Source organism: Gadus morhua, chromosome 23 (assembly GCF_902167405.1).
Source record: "Gadus morhua chromosome 23, gadMor3.0, whole genome shotgun sequence".
Taxonomy (NCBI): Eukaryota; Metazoa; Chordata; class Actinopteri; order Gadiformes; family Gadidae; genus Gadus; species Gadus morhua.
The window spans coordinates 1,933,173-1,953,419 of NC_044070.1; the positions used below are offsets into that span (position 1 = coordinate 1,933,173).

Consider the following 20,247-nt stretch of genomic DNA (forward strand, 5'->3'; position numbering starts at 1 on the left):
ACAAACATCCTGGGTCTTGTTGTAAACGTTGATAAACCTAGTGTGCATAACCCCTGATCATACCTGTTCTTTTTCTACTTGCAATACATTAAAACAAAGAAACACAGGCCTTTTGACACTGCAAAGCCGGTCGCTGCTTGACACGCCCGGCAATTTCACCGTCTTGCCTGTGTGAAACCGAGGGGGTAAAATCCCCCGTTCGTCACGGCACCGGCTTTCTTGGTTCACTGGGGAAGGCGGGGCTATGCATGGAGTCTAGACCTCTTTAGAATAATTTGTATACTCTCGAAAGGTTTTTACTTTTTTATGATGAAGACAACCGCATGCAAGAATGAGCTCACGTCTGAGTGTAGGCTACAAACGCGCTTAACTATTTACAAGTGCAAAAACAACAACATATTCTTTATTTTGCTAACCACTTGTTTTTTATCCCGACAAAAGCCTCGTAAGGAACGTTCCTCTGCGTCTTTCTTGTAGATCGCCACATCTTTCAACGTCTTTGTTAAATGTGACTGCATCACCTGCATCTCCTATGAGATCAGCAGCTTGCGGATTTCCCTGTATCTCCAGTTGTACTCATGTTGATATCGCTGCTGCGTTGTCTCTATTGTAGAGAAAGTGCAGCAACAGCCCCCCCCCCCCCCCCCGGAACCTCGGAGCCGTCTAATTGCATTTACATCAGAATGAAACCGCCAATGTGTGCAGGGTCTGGGAGGGTAAATTGGGGTGCTAGCTCAAGCAGGCAATTGACCTTGGGCAGTGTAAACGCATAGACCATGCCAAGAAGAAGGCGTGCCTAAGACGGGCATATTTGGCAGTGTAAAAACATGAAACACACAACACTGTCAAAGGGCAGGAGAGAGAGGGAAAAATAAGAGAAAGTTTGGCCCAAAAACACAAAATTGGGTCTACTCAGATAGACTACATTTAAATACATAAGTGATATGCTGACAATACTTCTTTTGGATAATATAATATATGTGTATAATATAATGGCCTGAGAGAGAATCTTCTTCCACACTCACTCTCACGTACGTTTCCTCACCTTTCTTTAAATCCTGTTTAAAATCGGGCAACTCTTATGCGTTCTCTGCTTTACCCTCGCCAAAGTGCTGAATTTAAACAATAAAATGAAGAGTTAACATTTTAAAAAGCTATCGAAGAACACCACTTGTTTTATATTTCATAATTATTACTATTGCTGAGTAAAATAATACAATTTCAATTTAAAAGATACGAAAACGAAAGAAAATAACCAAAGCTAGCGACTGGGTTATAAAGGACATGGCGATGGGAGGGTGTGGCATTAAGGGTCAGGCCATTTTCGTCCCTGGCTCCTGGTAAGGATCAGGCAGACTGTGTGGTCCATAGCTCCTGGTAAGGATCAGGCAGACTCTGGCTGTGCGGTCCATGGCTCCTTGGTAAGGATCAGGCAGACTCTTGCTGTGAGGTCCATGGCTCCTGGGTAAGGATAAGGCAGACTCTGGCTGTGGGCTCCATGGCTCCTGCTCTACTTGGTGTCCAGCAGCATGAGGTGGACAAACAGCCCAGCAGAGGAGATGACGTCCCCTCTCTTGGTCAGTAGGGGAACGTGACGATATCCTGAAGCAACAGGAAGTAAAAAGGAAGGACAATTATTTCAGGTCATAGGACCTGAACCACAGGAATGCATTGTATTGTCACAGTTTAAAAACTGAACCAAAAGTTAATTTAGATGGATTGAATGTGATAAATGCTGGACATTTAAATAATAATAATGTATTGAAAAGGGGAGAAGGTATGCGTTTCAGATGCGATCATGAGACTTATTCAGTTGTGTAGAGCTCCTTAATATTGAGTCTTTAGGAGAGGAATTAAAAAGGGGAGAAGGTAAGCGTTTCAGATGCGTTCATGAGACTAATTTAGTAGTGTGGACGTAGAGCTTGGTTTCCTTCAGTGAAGAGAGGTAGCGTACCGTTCTGGACGCTTGTCAGGGGGAGGCAGTACTGGCCAACCAGGTCATTCTGGGACGTGGAGTCGTAGTCCTCCACCAGGAAGCGCACCATGGCCAGCTCAGGGACGTGGACCAGGAACCTGAAGCTCTCGTTCCACATGGGGTTGAAGCCTACAGAGGGGTGCATTGGTAACTGGGTTAGCACTTTGTATTGCTGGTCTGCAAACAAAGTGTAAAAGTATAATTCAGGCGAAAATTGAAGCCAGGGTCTTTGTTTTGGCATGAAAACCCATCAAATAAGCCCTCCAGATACCTTTTTCATTGAAAATCGAGCATTAGAGTTTGCCCGTCGCAATGTTTGGCGTCCATGTTATTGGCTTGGGGCATTGGGTTTTGCTTCCAAATCTGCATTTTTTAACCACTACTATTGTTAAAAATAGCACCAAACCTCTGCAGTAGCATGAGTAGGTTCCCTACACATAAAACAAAGCACAAACAACTTAGTTTGCAAACCCGGAGTTTATTTAAAAAGACAGTTTAACAAGCATTACCGGTAGGTCTGTGTTTTCAGGAAGTCCACACAAGTCGATTGCCGAATGCGCCGGAGTTCAGTTCAGACAAATAAGAAAACAACTTTACCTCAAGTCTATCCGTGGCCACTTGCCGCACTCGTGGAATAGCATTCTTCTTCAATGACACTGCGATGGCAGTCTATGGAAAGTTTCTGGGGCAACTTTTCATTTGTTTTCGGCAGCCGGGGAATACACAAACACGAACCATCTCTCTCTCTTGACTTCAAGCTGTAGATTGGTTGTCTTCTCCAGTGCTTGAGCCGTCCTTCACTCTTTGCGTTAATCTCGTCTTCTGTCAACAACGTGCCATGCTTGATTGTAGCGAACAAATATTTTGTGACTAACTTACATATGCAAGTCCTTTAATTTACGTGTCAACACATGATATATATTATTTATAAATATAAATTATGTAAATTATAAATTCCAAAACTTTCCTCCTTGAACTGAACTCCGGCTTATTCTGCAATCGACTTGTGTGGACTTCCTGTAAACACGGACCTACCAGTAATGCTTGTTAAACTGTCTTTTTAAATAAACTCTGTGTTTGCAAACTAGGTTGTAGTCATGTTACTGCAGAGGTTTGGTGCTGTTTTTAGCAATATTAGTGGTTCAAAAATGCCAATTTGGAAGCAAAACTCAATGCCCCAAGCCAATAACATGGACGCCAAACATTGCGCCGGGCAAACTCTAATACTCAATTTTCAATGAAAAAGGTATCTGGAGGGCTTATTTGATGGGGTTTCATGCCAAAACAATGACCCTGGGTTCAATTTACGCTGGAATTACACTTTAAGCTATTAAGCTATACACATATAAGGTGAGTGTGTGTGTGCCATTATTAATAGGTGCATGTGAATGTGTGTGTCTGTACCAGAGTGGTTGTAAACATTTACATTTAGGGCATTTAGCAGACACTATTATCCTTTGATCCAATGTAAATTTGTCAGATACAATACACAATACAATACACATGAAACTAGTGTGTACGCTTATGTTAAGGGAACAATGCTGTCATGTTTTTAAGGTGTGTGCACGTGTGTGTTTTTATGAAATACATGAAATAAATTTAACCTCAAAGGAAGCAGCAATCATCCTTTCAACAAGAATATAAATTGTTCAGCTTCCAACTACCCTGCCGCAGAAATGTATTTCATAAAACATGTGTGCGTGTGGGTGTATGTGGGTGTATATATGTGTGTGTGTGTGTGTGTGTGTGTGTGTGTGTGTGTGTGTGTGTGTGTGTGTGTGTGTGTGTGTGTGTGTGTGTGTGTGTGAATGTGTGTGTGTGTGTGTGTGTGTGTGCGTGTGTGTGTGGAAGTACCATTGTTTTCAATGTGATTGGTCTCCTTGCTGGCGTTGTCAGCGTCCACACCACACACCTCCACCCTGACCAGCGGGTCCACGATGGACTTGTGCTTCTCCTTGTTCACTTTGGGCAACTGCTGGGCGGAGATCACCTGGAGGGCCGCACAGCACACACCACATACCACACACCACACACAATACGCACCACACAACACAAATCACATGACACACAACACACAAATCACACACTCCTTAGCAGTGACTCAACAAACTAAACAAAGCCTGATCTATGCAATCAGTCGCTCTGAATCAATCAATGAACTTTGGTTTATGGCAGCAGGCCCGCCACTCCCTAGACGCAGAGTACGCAGAGTGCGTAGGGCACCGCCTACCTGGGGGGGGCACCAAAAATTGAGGTTTAAAAAAATAAATTAAAATTACATCATTGAATTATAACTATATATATTAGTGATGAAGAGGCCCACCGTTGTGTTTTTTCTTAATTGTGTAACCTATCACCCAAGGCCGGTGCCCCCCCCCCCCCCCCCCCCCCAGCAGCGGCCCTGTATGGCAGACACACACATCTGAGTTCACTGATGCAGAGTTCCGCTTGCTTTGCAAAAGAGCCATAGAGATAGAGATAAGTCATTGGTAAATAGATAAGTCAGGCTCAGTTGAAGCTTTTCTATGGAGTCATTCAGCAGAATGTATCCAAGTGATTTACATTGATTTTGGTCATGAATGAGCAGCTAAGTGTGGCAGGCATCTCAATGAGGCTTGCAGGTAGACTGCGGCTATCGGTGGTTCAAACCCAGAACCTCTTGGCTGGGAGGCAAAAACCTCAAAGTAGGCTGTCTGTGATCCAGGGTTTGGGGACCTTCCTCCATCTTACCATGACGTGGAACATCTTCTTCTGCAGCCAGGGCCCCTTGGAGAGGGAGCTGGGGTTCATCTGGGACGAGGGGTCCCTCTGGAACTCGGGCTTCAGGGCGTAGCCACACCCGCCGTTGGCCAGGAAGCGGCCCTGGTTCAGGTCCATCTCCTTGCCGGTTGTCTGGAAGTTGAGCGCCACTAGGCACCAGGATGAGAGACAGAGTGTCAGAGTCAATGGTGCCCCGGTCACATGAAGGATATAGCGAGAAAAATATATCTGCATATGAATGCAGAATCTGTAAGCAACAGGACATGGTTTGGGTATTGGAAATGTTTTGTTTGTCGATAGTTAGTTAATCTGAGTAGTATTGACCAATCGCGTTTGAGAAGCATTTGGTAGCATGCAGGTAACCATATCCGAACTCATTGGCTTTCATCTGACGACGCTTTAGCCTTTAATTAGCTGTGTCAAACAAATATCTTAAATAAATCCTATTTATGCTTCATACTGTTCACAGAGTGTAGGCTGGCTACTTATGAATCAACTCCAACTCCATCCTTGCGTGTCAAGTTGCTGAGCTCAGACTGTAAACAATGGAAGAGGAAGTCTTGGTCCGGAACTCCATAATGAGTTGATCCGGCCTGTTGTGCCTAGAGGTAAACCGCCCTCAGACCATATTGAATGAAGGACAAGTACGGGTCTGATCTGCTGTATAAAGGTCGGATATTGTAAGAGAGTGACAACTTCCAACAGTTTCCTCAACAAACAAAGGTAAGCAAACTGGATGAAGGTAGGTATGAATACACATTGTACAATAAACATTTCAGTGTACCCGTTAAACTTGTGCCATCCGTGTTGATGTTTGTTGCAAGGCAGCAAAGGGTTCTGAAAGCCGCTCTATAAATTACGTCATTAACATTCCTCAACAAACGAGTTGAGCAGGTCTCGTGCTTGTTGCCGTACCGATCTGGCATCCCGTGTTCCACATGGGCACAGGGTTGTAGTTGGATGAGTCGGTCCTAGAGCCTGCCGGGTATATCCTGGTCAGCTTGTCCATGTTGTGATGGAGAAAGGCGGGGCCTGTGGAGGAGCACACTGTTAATGAACACACACCGTGGAGATAGAGCTGAAGACCAAGAGAGAGATGAAGTGGAAGATGAGATAAAGGGTTCTAGATGATAGGACATGGAGGGGGTCTGACTGGAGCAGGACAAGGAGGGGGTCTGGCTACAGCAGAACATGGAGGGTGGGCTCTCACCGGAGGTGTCTGCCAGGCTGAAGGCCTTGCTCTCCTTCAGGGAGGACATCTCGTAGAAGGCCTGCGAGTCCTTGGCGTGCTCGAAGCCACCGAAGTGGACACTCCGGCAGTAGAGGACCATGTCGGACAGCTCCTTTGCCAGCTGGATCTTGGCCTTCTGTTAGGAAAGATACACCAGACTGCTTAGCTGGGGACACCTGTACCTCAGCCACCGGCCGTTACCAGTATTTAGAGAGTGGTCTCATACCTTTGGCTTGGCCTTGTCTCCGTTCTCCTTGCTGTCGCCGGCCTCGTCCTCCTCTGACACGCTGTCCACCTCAGCCGAGTTGTTGTTGCTGAACACGGCGTTCAGTTTGTTCAGACGTTTTCCTTTGATGAGGAACTTTCCCTTCAGCTCCTTCACGCCACCGGACGAGAAAAAATGCCCATCAACACGATTATAACCAATCAGGTCCTTCCAATTGAAACATCTGCAGACCAATAGGAAGGAGTAAAAGGAGTCTCCCAGCAGCTCGAGTGGAATATTGTACTTTTAGAAGGATTTAATAATGAACCATTGATGAACAACAGTAAATGCAGTAATAAGCATTAACATAACAAAATCTAACAGTCAATTAACATATAACTGATGGTCTAGTAGTAATTGACTCATGGTTTTTAACTTCATGATATTCACTTATACATTATTTAATAGGGTTGCGGTTAGGGTGAACTCTAAATCTGATCCCTAGTGGGTTAACCCTTAGGGGTAAAGTTTAAATCATGGATAGGGTTAGGGTAATTACCATAGTCAACATAAAGCTATTACCACAGTTAACATGAACGACATTAACTTCCTTAGTTAACATGAAACCCCTTACCATAGTGGTGGTCATAGTACCATGACCACCATTACCACAGTTAACATGAACATCATTACCGTAGCTAACATTAACACCATTACCATAGTTAACATGAACACCATATAGCTCTAATAGTGGTTGGAGACTTTAACCCAGCATCGCTGAAGAAAGTTTTGCCAAAATTCTATCAACACATTACTGTAAACACGAGAGGCGGAAGATGCTTGGATCACGCCTACACTCAATTCCGCAATGCATACAAACCCCTCCTCCGCCCCCCGTTCGGCAAATCAGAGCACTCTTCCATTCTCCTTGTGCCCGCCTACAAGCACAGGCTGAAACGTCTCCACCAATCAGATGGGTTACCTGGCCGGGTGTTCAAAGTATGTGCGGACCAGCTGGCTGGTGTATTCACAAACATTTTCAACCTCTCCCTCTCCACGGGCAAAGTAACAAACAGAAACTGTTTGAGCTACTGCCGTCAGGGAGGCGGTACCAGAGCCTAAGGGCCAAAACCCAGAGGATGACAAAGTTTTTTCCCCCCAAGCAGTCAGACTCCTGGAGAAACACACTACCCCCCAACCATCCACACGCATACCAACAGACTGGTATTTAACCATCGATTGTATTTACACAGCATTTATCTATTGCACAATAACCCTACCTGTGGCTGCTATCACTACCACTTGAACACCCTACACTTCACACTTTATTACACCTCGTTACTTTTTATTATTATTGATGCTGCTACTTACTTATTTATTTTAATACTTATTTTATATTTTTTACTTCGTTTCTTTTCATATGGTTTCTTATCTTTATTTATTTATTCTATCTTGTACTGTTGCTGCTATGTGATTGTTGAGGAACCAAGCCTAAGAATTTTACTCTTGTGTACTGTAAGATGTTATAAAAGTGATTCTGATTCTGATTCTTATAGTTAATATGAACACCATTACCAAAGTTAACATGCACACTATTACTTTAGTTAACATGCACATCATTAGTTAAAGGTTGTATCAGTGATGTTGGGTGACTAACTTCTGTTGGTATTTGAAGCGAGATCCCAAACAAACAGCCTGCTCGCCCCTCCCTTTCGTGTTTCGTGCTTCCAGTAAAAGCGATCATGAACACCATTACCATACTTAAATAAATATGAATGACAGACAGTAATCTTTGGACCCAACTATGTTCTAGCATGGTAAAGACGTTGAGACCGGGGTGAGAACACATGATGACCTTGATGGCTTTTAAAGGAGCAGACTCCTCTCCTCAAATATGGTGGAGGCTCGCAGAGTAGAAGGTTGTTTCCCTCAAGGTCACTAAGGGATGGATTCAAAACTGGGCAGTTCACACTGCTGCACCGGGCGGCGACGTCAGGTGGTTTACCTAGCAACTCTGAACGCTCTGGCACAGCTGAGAGACGCAACAGCATCAGCATCAGGCTAAAAAGTAGCCTAACTTAGGTTTGCTTAAGTTTTAAATTAGGTTGCTTGAGCTAGCACCCCAATTTACCCTCAGACCCTACACACACATTGGCGGTTTATTGGATTTCATTTTGATGTAAATGCGACGGTTCCGGGGGGGGGGGCTTTGGTAGAGGTGTTGCTGCGCTGTCTCCACAGAGACAACGCAGCGATATCATCGTGAGCAGTTCTAACTGGAGCGAAAGTGAAACCGCAAGCTGCTGATCGTGCAACCGCATTGAACAAAGACGTTGAACGATGCGATCTACGAGAGAGACGCAGAGGAACTGTCCTTAGGAGGCTATTGTCGGGATAAAAAAAGCAAGTGGTCAGCAAAATAAAGAATATGTTGGCGTTTTAAGATAAGTTTGAGAAATATAAGATATGAGAAGATTTATAGTGTGTAACAACAGAATGTGTGTCAGAGTTACGGACCTCGGGGGAGGGGAAGCGGGTGGGCATGGTGCTGGAGACGGGTGTGGTGACCAGCGCCTCCCCCAGGATGGAGGCCATGTGGTGGGCCATCAGCTTCTGCTGGGGCACCGTGCAGTGGTTCTCCAGGGAAAGGATCACCGGGTACTCTGAGGTCTGGACCACACACACACACACACACACAAACACACACGCACAACACATACAAAGACACACACACCACACACAATTACATACACACACATGCACACATACACACACACACACACACACACACACACACACACACACACACACACACACACACACACACACACACACACGCTATTGTTTATTCATGAGTTATATAGGTTTACAGGGGCTCTCCCTCTGTTTATGTTTAGCCTATGGCTAGCTAACACATCGTTTTTGTCCACTTAGTTTGTTAAAGTGTGGAATCACCTATATTTATTTTACTTATTGTCTTGTATTTTGGATTCTCCATGCATTTGAATAAAAGCTTGTTACTGGCTGGTTCCCCGTGGCTGGCCGTAACAACCATGAAGGAGTCATATGCTGCACCCCGACACTGTCATGGTCCGCCCCTGGTTTTCCCGTTCACCTGCCTGCCACCCTGATCTCCCCTAATTAACCCAACCACCTTACCTGTACTCCCCCTATAACAGTCCTCTCCTTTCACTCAGTTTTCACCAGATTGTCTCGTTTCATTCGGAGCTTTCCCGCAACTCACAATTGACTTTGTCTACTCCACTCTGCCTATTAACGAACCCTCGCCTGTCTGACCTCCTGCCTGCCGTCCAGTCCCTGTCGGTCTTACTGCTCCTCTGTCCCCGTCTCCTGATCCACATGCCTGACTTCCTGTTATCGACCCTTCGCCTGCCTGACCGCCTGCCTGACCGCCTGCCCGACGTCGATTCCCTGTCGGCCTGTCTGCTCTCCAGTTCCCGACTCCCATTCTGCTCTTCTGCCCTCCCGTTGCCGACCCCTCGCCTGCTGACCCACCGACGATTCCCTGCCCACCTCGGTGAGTCGGTGACTCACTGTCTGCTCTCCGCCTGCCCAATCCTGTACCAGAATAAATCCTTGAAACTATCCTACAACTGTAATCTGTCTGTGCACTGCACTTGGGTTCTGCCTAGCCCCCCCGTTACAGACACAGCAACTGGCTTCAATTTTATCAGCCAGAGAAATTATCATCAATTTGCTATGCCTCTAGATACTTCCTTGGTACTAGAAACTAGTGACAAGCAGCAGGAACACCAAGATGGACTACACCTCGAAACACAAGACAGCGCATAAACGCAACACCATGAAACATTCAAAAGAAGGCTACTAGCTACTCTACTAGCTACGTGCTAGCTCCTAGCCTCTGGGGGTGGTGTCAGGACGCCTACTTTGAAGGCGTAGTCTTTGATGGCCTTGATGACATCTCTGAAGAGCACTTTGGATGTGAGGGTGTAGCCATGGTAGATGACGGGCTCCCCGCTCGACCCGTCCCAACAGTCGAGCTCCACGCAGCGACAGCCCTTCATCAGGGCCCTGGGGAGGAGACACGCCTCGATCAGCCTCCAGGGACACATCTCTACAGTATGTCTGTCAGCAGGGGCTTTACCACAGGGGTTTAGGGGGTCTGGTCATCAGTGAGCAGGTAGGGGTTAGAAAAAAAGGCTTTGGGGCTCAAACCCATCCCCTTTCTAACCATTAAACTCTCTTACTTCAACTGATATTGTAGTGTATGAACCTCCTTCACCCTGGGGGCCCTATGGGGGTCAGGAGCCTCACCGTATGTAGGCCTCGGTGCTGCTGGGCCCCTTCAGCTGGTCTGCGGTCAGGTAGGTGTTGTGGGAGGAGGAGATGTAGTAGTGGTTGAGGGGCTGGCCCATGTCCTGGTGCACTGCACTGTGGGCCGGGTTCAGCACCGCCCCGTCCTCGTGGTGCATGTACATCAGGAAGCCATCTTTGGTCATGTGCTGCGTCTGCTTGGCTGGAGGGGCAGACGGAGAGACACTCTTTAGACGGACAGGCGGCTCATTAGACGCTCATAAAAATGCATTGTTTCCCCCAGCACAGTATGGTTAAGGCGGCCGCCTTAACAACGATAGGGCCCCGCCTATATACATATTTTTATGATTAAGAGACTTTTTAATTAATATGCATTAACAAAGTACAAAACTCTCGTAGGGAAAGACAACATGCTTCCATCAGGTACAAAAAATAAAGATAAATAATGCATTGGAGATACTGTTCAAAACAATAGTCATGCGAACTGAAACCCTCACCCACAACCAAAGACCCTGACCCCGACCTCACCAGGGTCGGGGTCAGGGCCAGGCTCAGGGTCGGGGTTTGGGTCATGGTCGGGTCATGGTCATGGTCGGGGTTGGGGTTGGGGTCAGGCTCAGGGTCAGGGTTGGGGTCATGGTTGGGGTCAGGCTCAGGGTTGGGGTTATGGTTGGGGTCAGGGTCGGGGTCAGGCTCAGGGTTGGGGTCATGGTCGGGGTCATGGTCAGGGTCAGGGTTGGGGTCAGGGTCGGGGTCAGGGTTCTGGCTGAGAGGAGTACCTGTCTCATCCATCTCGTACTTGTTGATGAGTGTGACGGCATGGCCCAGGCCGACCTGCTCCCTCTGCTCGGTGAGCAGGAAGGTGAGGAGGTCGCGGGCGCTCATGTGGCCCTCGGAGTTGGCGTACTTCTTGAACATCACGTCGATCTCCTCCCGGTGCGTCAGCAGGTCGTAGTAGTGCTTGATCTCCGGGCCTTCCAGCGAGCCCGACTTGGACTTGTCACATTTCTGAGATCACGCAACAACAGCATGCCAATGAGGAAACAATGAGTCACGATGGGAGGGTCAGTGAGGAAGTGTGAGAGTGTTTGGAACTGTTGGCTAACAATATGTATAATGATCGCATGGCCAGGAGATTTAAAATCCACCCAGAGTGGAAAACCATCATCATCTCTTAGAATAAGGCTACAAGCATCTAAAGTTAGAACGACTGAAGACACATGACTATAGGAGGAGCAGTGGAACCAATAAGGGAGGAGATGGCATCCGGGGGATGAGTCAGAAACAAATTGCCAGCTGCTATTTAAAATTTTTCAGCATTCAGTTAAGAAGTGGGTATTTGTCAGTTGAGGTTCTTTGTTATCTTGTTGTCAAAGAGTGTCTCACCTTGAAGAGTTCCTCTGCATACGTGTCGTCCACTTCCACGTTGATCTGCCGCAAGAAGTGCTTCAGCTCCTTCAAGGTCATCTTGTTGTCCTCATTCTTATCCGCTTTTCGCATGCAGTTGAAAATCCAGCTTTTTTTCAGATTAAAGGAAAAACGTACACCTGAAAGCTCCGGCAGGTTCAAAACAATGAAACTTAATTATGATACAAATGAAAACAGATAGATAGATAGATAACAACTTTAGCAATACTGTCATGAATACATCTTTTGACCAGAAAGCTCAAGTGATAACTTATATTTCGTTTGATATGCTCTCAACAATAATCTTTGGTCTGGACCTGCTGGGACTGCATAGAGATAGAAAGACCTGTTCCAGTCTGCTGTTTCAATAAACACATTTCTCGTTTTGGCCTTTATGGACAGAACTGGGAAGTGGATAGATTTGATCAGGAGGGTACATGTAGCCTTGGACCATGGGTCAGGGATGGACCCTAAGGAGAAGCAGCAGCTGGTGGGCTGTGTCTCTGAAGGATACTGCTCGCTCTTCGTCTGCCGGCTGAGGCTCCTCATGTTGCTGACCAACTTCTCCAGGCCGCTGACCCACCTCCTGGCGTCCTCTGCCGAGGCGGCCATCAGGTCCAGGTGCTTGTGGTGGTCTTTGAAGAGGATGGAGAAACAGCGGTCCTCTGCGCTGGGGTGCGTGTACTTCTGGAGGCCCTCCGAAAGGCGGCCGTGGCGCAGGGACTCGATGTCCTCCACGGAGACTGGGGGGAGACGGATGTCATTCTGCTTGGTTGAGGATCAGCCATTTAGTCCTTTTGATCCATAGTTGGATATTTCCAACCCGTGCGTCATCATGAATCCTTCACCTGATAAACCTTGTTTTCCCCTCTTAAGGACATTAAATTATATAATAAATAGCCATTGTGTTTGGCCAGTGTAGCTGTGTGTTTGACCAAAATCCTTTCATTGTCATTAACTTAGCTGTTGAATGTTATAATATGAAGCTGGTGAATGACGAATGAGGGACAGGGACAGGGTTAGTGTGGACTATGGGAGGCTACAGAACTGGGTTGGCTCTGACTGAGCAAAGATTACACTGCTAAACTGTGTAAATTCACACACTTTTTATGAATACACTCTAATAAGTACTATTTACTATTTAGTAGATGCATTGATTTATTTTCAGACACAGGTCATTACTAACAAGCTATTGGTTGTGATTTATTTTTCAGATACATGTCAATAATTGCAAGGGATTGGTTATGCATCTTGCTGAAGGTATGAAGCAGGCATTGGGATTTGAACAACTTAATACTGACCACTATGTATGGATTGTTCTATTCCTTATAACCCGGTCCATAGAGTGTTGGTTAACCCTAACTTAATGATCTCTTGCCAGGCCTTCTCTATTCTGCTCCTCTGACAGCTCAGTAAATCATCCCCTGTGGGGCCGGGAGGCCGAGCAGCCGAGACGTGACCACTATCTGCTGCCCGATGGCTAACTCAACGCATTCCACAGAGATTTGGTTATGTGGTTTACAATGCTGTGATTTAATCGACCTCCCTCCTCTCGCCCGCATACACATTCCGTGAAGCTCAGAGTACCATAATGCGCTCTTACAAACCACTCTCTTCTATTTACTTATTTAATGTTAATACTTTGTGAAACAGACAACATAAACGGAAGGCCCCTTAAAACCACAACCCCCCCTAACAACACCTTTGGGGGCCCTCCACTGTAGCTGAGCCCCTTATTGTATGGAAGCAGGGGTCCTGGGACCCAGAGGACGTCACCATCCAGGCTGCCATGGATTCAAACCAAAACAACACTAAAAGGGTTGAATCTACAAGGTCAGTGAACTGTGGCTCGTTCTTCTCTCCACAGCGCTCGCCAAGTAAATACCAACCAAAATACCAGGGGATAGCAGACAGAAGGCTGTTGATTGGGCTAAGGAATGTTTCTCTATTCCAGCGGCGGAGAGGGGAACACAACCGCAGGGGGAGGTGGGTGTGGTCGGAACACGCCCAGCCAGAGTGGCGTCACCTCAGCTGACTTCTGGATTCATATCATGATATAATAACTCCCTCACCCTCGGACCACAACAGCAGCGATTGTTTTGTTTGGTTTCTATCGTTAGTAGCCGCAGCATAACAAGACCTATTGTGGAAAGATCGTGACCACTGGGAATTTTGGAAACCTATCAATTGGGAAAAGAGGACTCAGAGGAATCTCAATCCCAGTATGTGTCTCAGGCATTGTTGAGATACCAGATATCAGCCTGAGACAGGAGGTATTGTTCTGGCCTCACACAGCCTCACACGCTACTTTCATCACACAGAACATGAGCGAAAACAGAATGAAAATATTGAGTGTGGCATGAAACCGTCTGCTTAGAGAGAGGGGCTGCATCCTAACGTGTGTGTGCATCAGGCCCAGTATGGTACCCTTCAGCCCGGCAGGGGGGCTTATGGGATATTTTCCATGCATGGTTGCTCCTCAGAATTTGCAACGCTTGAGTGTCATTGGGCTCAGTTTAGGTTCCCTGGCACTGACACAATGGTTAGTATTAGAGCCTGACCGATATATCGGCGGGCCGATATTATCGGCCGATAATAGGCATTTTCCAAACTATCGGTATCGGCCGATTAATTAATTGAGCCTGACCCTTATTTATTTTTTGGGGTTATTGTGTATTGTTCAAAGGACTTTGAGTTTCATATCTTAAGTTTGTATTTTACATTTTATTTATCAGAACTTTAATAAATTTTGATTTTGACTTTTCTGTTGTGACAATAAAACAATAAAATAAAGTTTATTTTTAAACTGCATTACCTTATTATTTTAGGGTGGACTCATTAATAACTACAAATAACCAATGTTAGGAAAATCCGTTTATGTTTTGTTGCGCGTTTCTGGAATTATTTTTAAAATATATATTGGCCGATGTATCGGAATATCAGATTTTTAAATCACCAAATATTTGTATCGGTATCAACCTTAAAAATCCTTTATCGGTTGGACTCTAGTTGGTATTATTCTGTAGGGGTTCAATATTTGGTTCAGTCAGCTGGGAGAAATTATTTTATTTTATTTTTTGTAAAAGAAAAATTGGGTGATTTGTTCCAATTAGTGACTGTAGATCAGTAAGATATGTTTTCATTTTAATTTTAAAATTCAATAGCGAAATCAAGATGGTATAATATAAATTCATGCAACAATTAATCTCAACACATGGAAGGAGCTGTTTATATTGCTTCCAATGTTGTATTGGTCAGACTATAGAATGATACATCTCCTATCTCCTTTTGTACTTTGTCAGTTGAGTGTGTGTGTGTGTGTGTGTGTGTGTGTGTGTGTGTGTGTGTGCGTGCGTGCGTGCGTGCGTGCGTGCGTGCGTGTGTGTGTGTGCGTGTGTGCGTGTGTGGCGTGTGTGTGTGTGTGTGTGTGTGTGTGTGTGTGCGCGTGTGTGTGCGGGAAGCAAAAAGCAACAGCTATTGAATGCCACCAGCTGTAGCTAATGCCTGTTACTCTGTGTGTGAAAAAGTGTAACATCCATCCTGAGAGAGTTTCCATTCCAGTAACTTCCCTAAAAGTGGTAAAAGGCTACTGTTAAGATAAGGAGTGTTGTGAATAGAGGGCCCATGGGAACTAGGACCGACCCACAGATTAATAACTTTAATAAGCCCTTATCAATCTAATATGATAAGAGCCGAATGTTAAAAACACCAGAATGACAGCCAATAACCTGGATCAGTCTTATTAACCTGATCATACCTGGTTAAACGTATCCAGATGGTCTAGTTGTAACCTGATGGTTCCTGGTCTAACTTAGCCACATGTTTTAGTTTTAACCTGATCTCTGGTTTAACGTACCCACATGCTCTAATTTTAACCTGACGGTTCCTGGTTACCGACTCACACAGTCTAGTTCTAACCTGATGGTATCTGATCTAAACGTACCCACATGGTCTAGTTTTAACCTGACGGTTCCTGGTTAACGTACCTACATGGTGTAGTCTTTAACCTGATGGTCCCTGGTCTAAACGTACCCATATGGTCTCATGTGGGGGGTACTCACAGGTCTGCTTTGGCTTGAAAGTCCTCCGGGACTCGTGCCACATGGTCTTGCAGTCCTCCTGGAGCTTGTAGTAGCGGCTCTTTTGCCAGGACGTGGAGCGGACCTTAACCAGGGTCCCACCTGTCAGAAGGAACTTCAGGTCCCCGTCTCCCTCCAGGCCTGGGGAGGGGAACATAGTGATCAGAAGATGCTCACCAGGTCTCCCTGGTTGTGGGGCCGCCATGCCTTCATGGTCGATTAAGGGTTGCACTCGATCTTTATTCCCACACGTGTTTGGGTAAAGTGATGGTGGATATGGATTTGATCTGGGTCCCAGCTGTGGTCCTATGTACCACGACGTCCCCGCTAACCGTCTCACTCCCTTGTCCGTCTTAACTGTTCTGTCTCTGAAGGCCCAGAAGCCAAATGTTATACTATAACCTGAAGGATATTACAACGTATAGAAATGTATCCAACAACATTTCTGAGTCAACGGAAAAATTTACAAATCTTGGCTTCACTACTTTAATTCTAAGCCCCAAAACCATTAGTTACAACATCTTGAATGACTAAAGTTCTGAACCTCAAATTACCCTTCATAAAAGGAATAACACCATGACTAACACCAGCCTACGTGAAGAGCTGAACCACGCCACTACAGATGGGAACTGTAGTTTGGTCTACTCTGCGCCAGTATAAAAGAAAAAAGGAAAACACTTAGGAGTCCGCTGGGAGTTAATGTTAATCTGGCCCCTAGAATGTTTTCCTCCACCACAGGCTCAACAAGGCAGACTATGTGCCCCGTGGCAGGGCGGTGGAGGGTTGAGGACACGTCTGAGAGCAATCGCCTCGGATGATTCTCTTGTACACCAAATTCCAAAACCTGCAGCTCAGCTCAGTCAGGGGGTTTTCGTAGTGACTGGTTGGGAGTTTATAGCATGTTGAACAGACCAGTGGTGACCGTTGGGGAGGTGAGCATGTTAAACAGACTAGTAGTGACTGGTGGGGAGGTTAGCATGTTGAACAGACTAGCAATGACTGGGACACTGGGATCTCTGCATGTTACAACAGGCTGCAGGAGACCCAGAGCTCACTGCAGATGGCTCTGAGCCTCTGGGCACATTAAGTTCTCACGTTGCTGGATCGAAGGCATTCTCAAGCTCTTTATCCATATAACAATGTAATGCATAATACATTATGAACAACATAGAATATCTATGTTCTATGTTGACCCACAGACATGCAGATTAACTTTTAGTGTGTGTGTGTGTGTGTGTGTGTGTGTGTGTGTGTGTGTGTGTGTGTGTGTGTGTGTGTGTGTGTGTGTGTGTGTGTGTGTGTGTGTGTGTGTGTGTGTGTGTGTGTGTGTGTGTGTGTAAACTGTGTTACAGCATTGCAAAAGTACTTTAAAGCAGAGTAAGATGCCATATGAACCTTCAAATAGGCCAGGTTTCTTATTTGATGTAAAGGCTCAGAAAGCTTACAATGAAAAGAGGATGCAGGGTTGCACGCCTGCAAACGGTCGGGTCTCGGAGCTTACTGTTCCGTTGTCTAGCTGATTGGATGATCGTCTCGAATAGAAACTATGAAGTAGGATGTTCCTCAGTGGAATCACATAGGCCTACACCATTGCTGAATCTCTTGTATTATTCCAATCTTTCCCTTATCATTATGAAGCTACGAGATAGGGCATGAGTTCAACCTACGGTGCGCTGATCGGTTCGTCCATGTTGAAACTTATTTTAGATCTACTTTAGGTGATATGATTACACAAAAACGAAGTAATGCGTAACGGACCGAAACCCTGTCGGTGTAAAGTGCGGTTCCTGAAGCCAGGGGAGCGGGTCTGGATCCTCCGGACAGAAGGACGCGGAGCAGCGGGCTGCGAGTGCAATACACAGTCAGCCGATAACGACTCGAGTAGATCCGTATAAAGTTAAGATAACATTTAGTAAGACACACTTTCACAGCAAATGAGTCGATAGCTGGAATACGGGCCGGCATGTTTACAAAATACCTGTACCCTCAGAAGAACGTGGAGCAGGTAAACTCGGATCATATCAGAGCTTACCCAGCCGCCTCCCGTTCTCCATTGCCACTTGTTTCAGTTGTTCTTGAAATAGAAGTTCCTCTGATTTAGTCCGCATTTGGAATTTGTGCAAACAAGGCATTTTGGGTCAACTATTTGGGACAAAAAAAACGGGAAAAGCGAAATCCGTACTGCAGGCCCCCTTAGACGCCAGGGCTTGTGTTCTGGGCGGGACTACGAGTGGTTGCTCCTGTCTCCCTGATCCACCTCCTAAACTGGGATCTGATCCACACTCCTCAGCTGGGACCTGATCCACACTCCTCAGCTGATCCACCCTCCTCAGCTGGACCAAAGGCTGCTTCTGTCCGGTTCCGCACTCTTCCTCTGGGACCACATTCTTCTCCTGATCAACACTCCTCACCTGGGACCAGAAGCTCCTATCTGCCCTAATCCACTCCCCAGCTGGGACCAGAGTCTTCCGTATCCTTGATCCACACTCCTCAGCTGGGACCAGAGTCTTCTGTCTGCCCTGACCCACTCCTCAGCTGGGACCAGATAATTCTGATGTGGATCAGATAACCCTAATCCACCCTCCACAGCTGAGACTATAGCCTCCTGCTTGATTAAACCGGCTTTACATTATAATTCAAAGCTGGGCTTTTTATTTTTTTGGCTGGTCTGGGTTTCTTCTGTCTGGTTTGGGGAGTTTTTCTTGCGGTCAGGAATCAGGATGTCATTTGAGACTGTAACCGGGTTCAGATATAAAATACATGTAAAGAGCATGGACCTGAATGATCTGGTGGTATACAGGTCTGCTTTATATTTAGAGATCACATTCAGGATAAATATAAATTCTTAAAAAGGAGAGTAACTCGAGAATAGCGCTATCTTATATTATAAATTGGGAGAGTAATGATATAAGAACATTTCCAACCTTCAGTTTAAGCCTATACCACAGATTGGATGAGGTATGCATTTTCCATTTCTGTTTCACCTGACGACTAAAGGATGCCCTGAACATGAAACTATGAAAGTCTGAAACAAAGAGGTTGCCCTGTGAACACGAAACTCTGAAACTATCTGCGGTGTTTACTGACGCGGTCAGTGTGTTACCAAACATGACTCCCAATTTGCGGACGACCATGGACGCCTAGCCTGTATATTTCTTATTATCAAATCTGACTTTTAGATTTAAACAGGGCCTCAAATACAAACCATCAAATTCATAATGAAGGTCAAGTTCATGTGTCAGATGTAGAAACTATAGGCGTGGGTGGACTTTATAAACTGGGGCAAATGGTTCAAACAAACCTGGACATTAAAGCCAATTATGTGGTGAACAATCGGCTGAACACCACGGACAGTAAAACACATGAACACCACTGACAGTAAAATACATGAACACCACTGACAGTAAAACACATGAACACTCACCATGCGTGCTGCCGGGTGTATCCATCGTGTCGTTGGGTCCCTCGGGGTCTCCGTGCGCCGATCGCCGCTCGCGTCTCCAGACGCCTCGTACTGAGGAGGCGAAGTCCGGCGTTATCAAGATGAAGAGCTCAGAATGGTTCCAAACAGAGCGGAGATTCACCTGTGTGACACCACCAATGCACGGGACCCGGGAGCGCTCGATGCTGTTGTCGTCAGGACTGCAAGTGTGCCAACTGTGAGACGTGAGACGTGCGCAACATGGCAACACCCGCATACCAACCCCAGGGTGGGTCTCCCACACCGGTCTGACGAGGCCTGGCTCCACCCTGGTCCCACACGGGTCTGACGAGGCCTGCCTCCACCCTGGTCCCACACCGGTCTGACGAGGCCTGGCTGCACCTCAGCACCGGGCCATGCCATTACACAGTTGACTTTGCGATGGCAATTAATGCACTACGACAACACCTCTGGAAGGAATGCCAAGAATATGACTCCATGTAAAACGCCTTCAAGTGTTTGGATACACGGGCTCATCTGGATGTCTGCTGGTTGTCTACATCATTTCCTACAGGCTGTTGCCTTCAATAGCTAGGCCTATGGGATATTAATGTCACAAACCAATGGGATTGCAAAGGAATAGCAACATTGTTGAGGTCAACCCGTCCTGTACCCATGGCTTCATGCAGGAAGGAGGACTCTGGGTGTTTGATCCCCTCTAACGCACTATGGTTATGATCAGTGGTGTGTAGTCTATTTTATTGTAGTGGGTATACTGTGATGATTCCCTCACTATGGAAAGCCAAGAAGGCCACAATCCGGACCTAGATTGGCGCGGTAAAAGTGCAAAACCGTACGGAATCCGTACGGAAT

The 20,247-nt window shown here is 46.1% G+C and overlaps 1 protein-coding gene across 2 annotated transcripts; it reads right to left on the reverse strand.

Moving 5' to 3' along the window:
• Positions 1-902: 902 nt before the first annotated feature.
• Positions 903-19,742, reverse strand: plcd1a (phospholipase C, delta 1a). Of its 2 annotated transcripts, none has more exons than XM_030348950.1 (15): positions 19,378-19,742; positions 15,936-16,094; positions 12,389-12,617; positions 11,854-11,983; positions 11,247-11,475; positions 10,468-10,669; positions 10,080-10,224; positions 8,689-8,841; positions 6,193-6,342; positions 5,946-6,102; positions 5,651-5,767; positions 4,706-4,884; positions 3,830-3,965; positions 1,955-2,104; positions 903-1,602 (listed from the first exon to the last, which is right to left on the reverse strand). In XM_030348950.1, exons 1-15 carry the CDS (start codon positions 19,649-19,651, stop codon positions 1,511-1,513), a joined length of 2,502 nt encoding a protein of 833 aa, XP_030204810.1. In that variant the 5' UTR covers positions 19,652-19,742; the 3' UTR covers positions 903-1,510. The 2 variants fall into 2 exon arrangements, with proteins under 2 accessions (XP_030204810.1, XP_030204811.1); XM_030348951.1 differs by lacking the exon at positions 19,378-19,742 and adding an exon at positions 17,986-18,501.
• Positions 19,743-20,247: the final 505 nt, after the last annotated feature.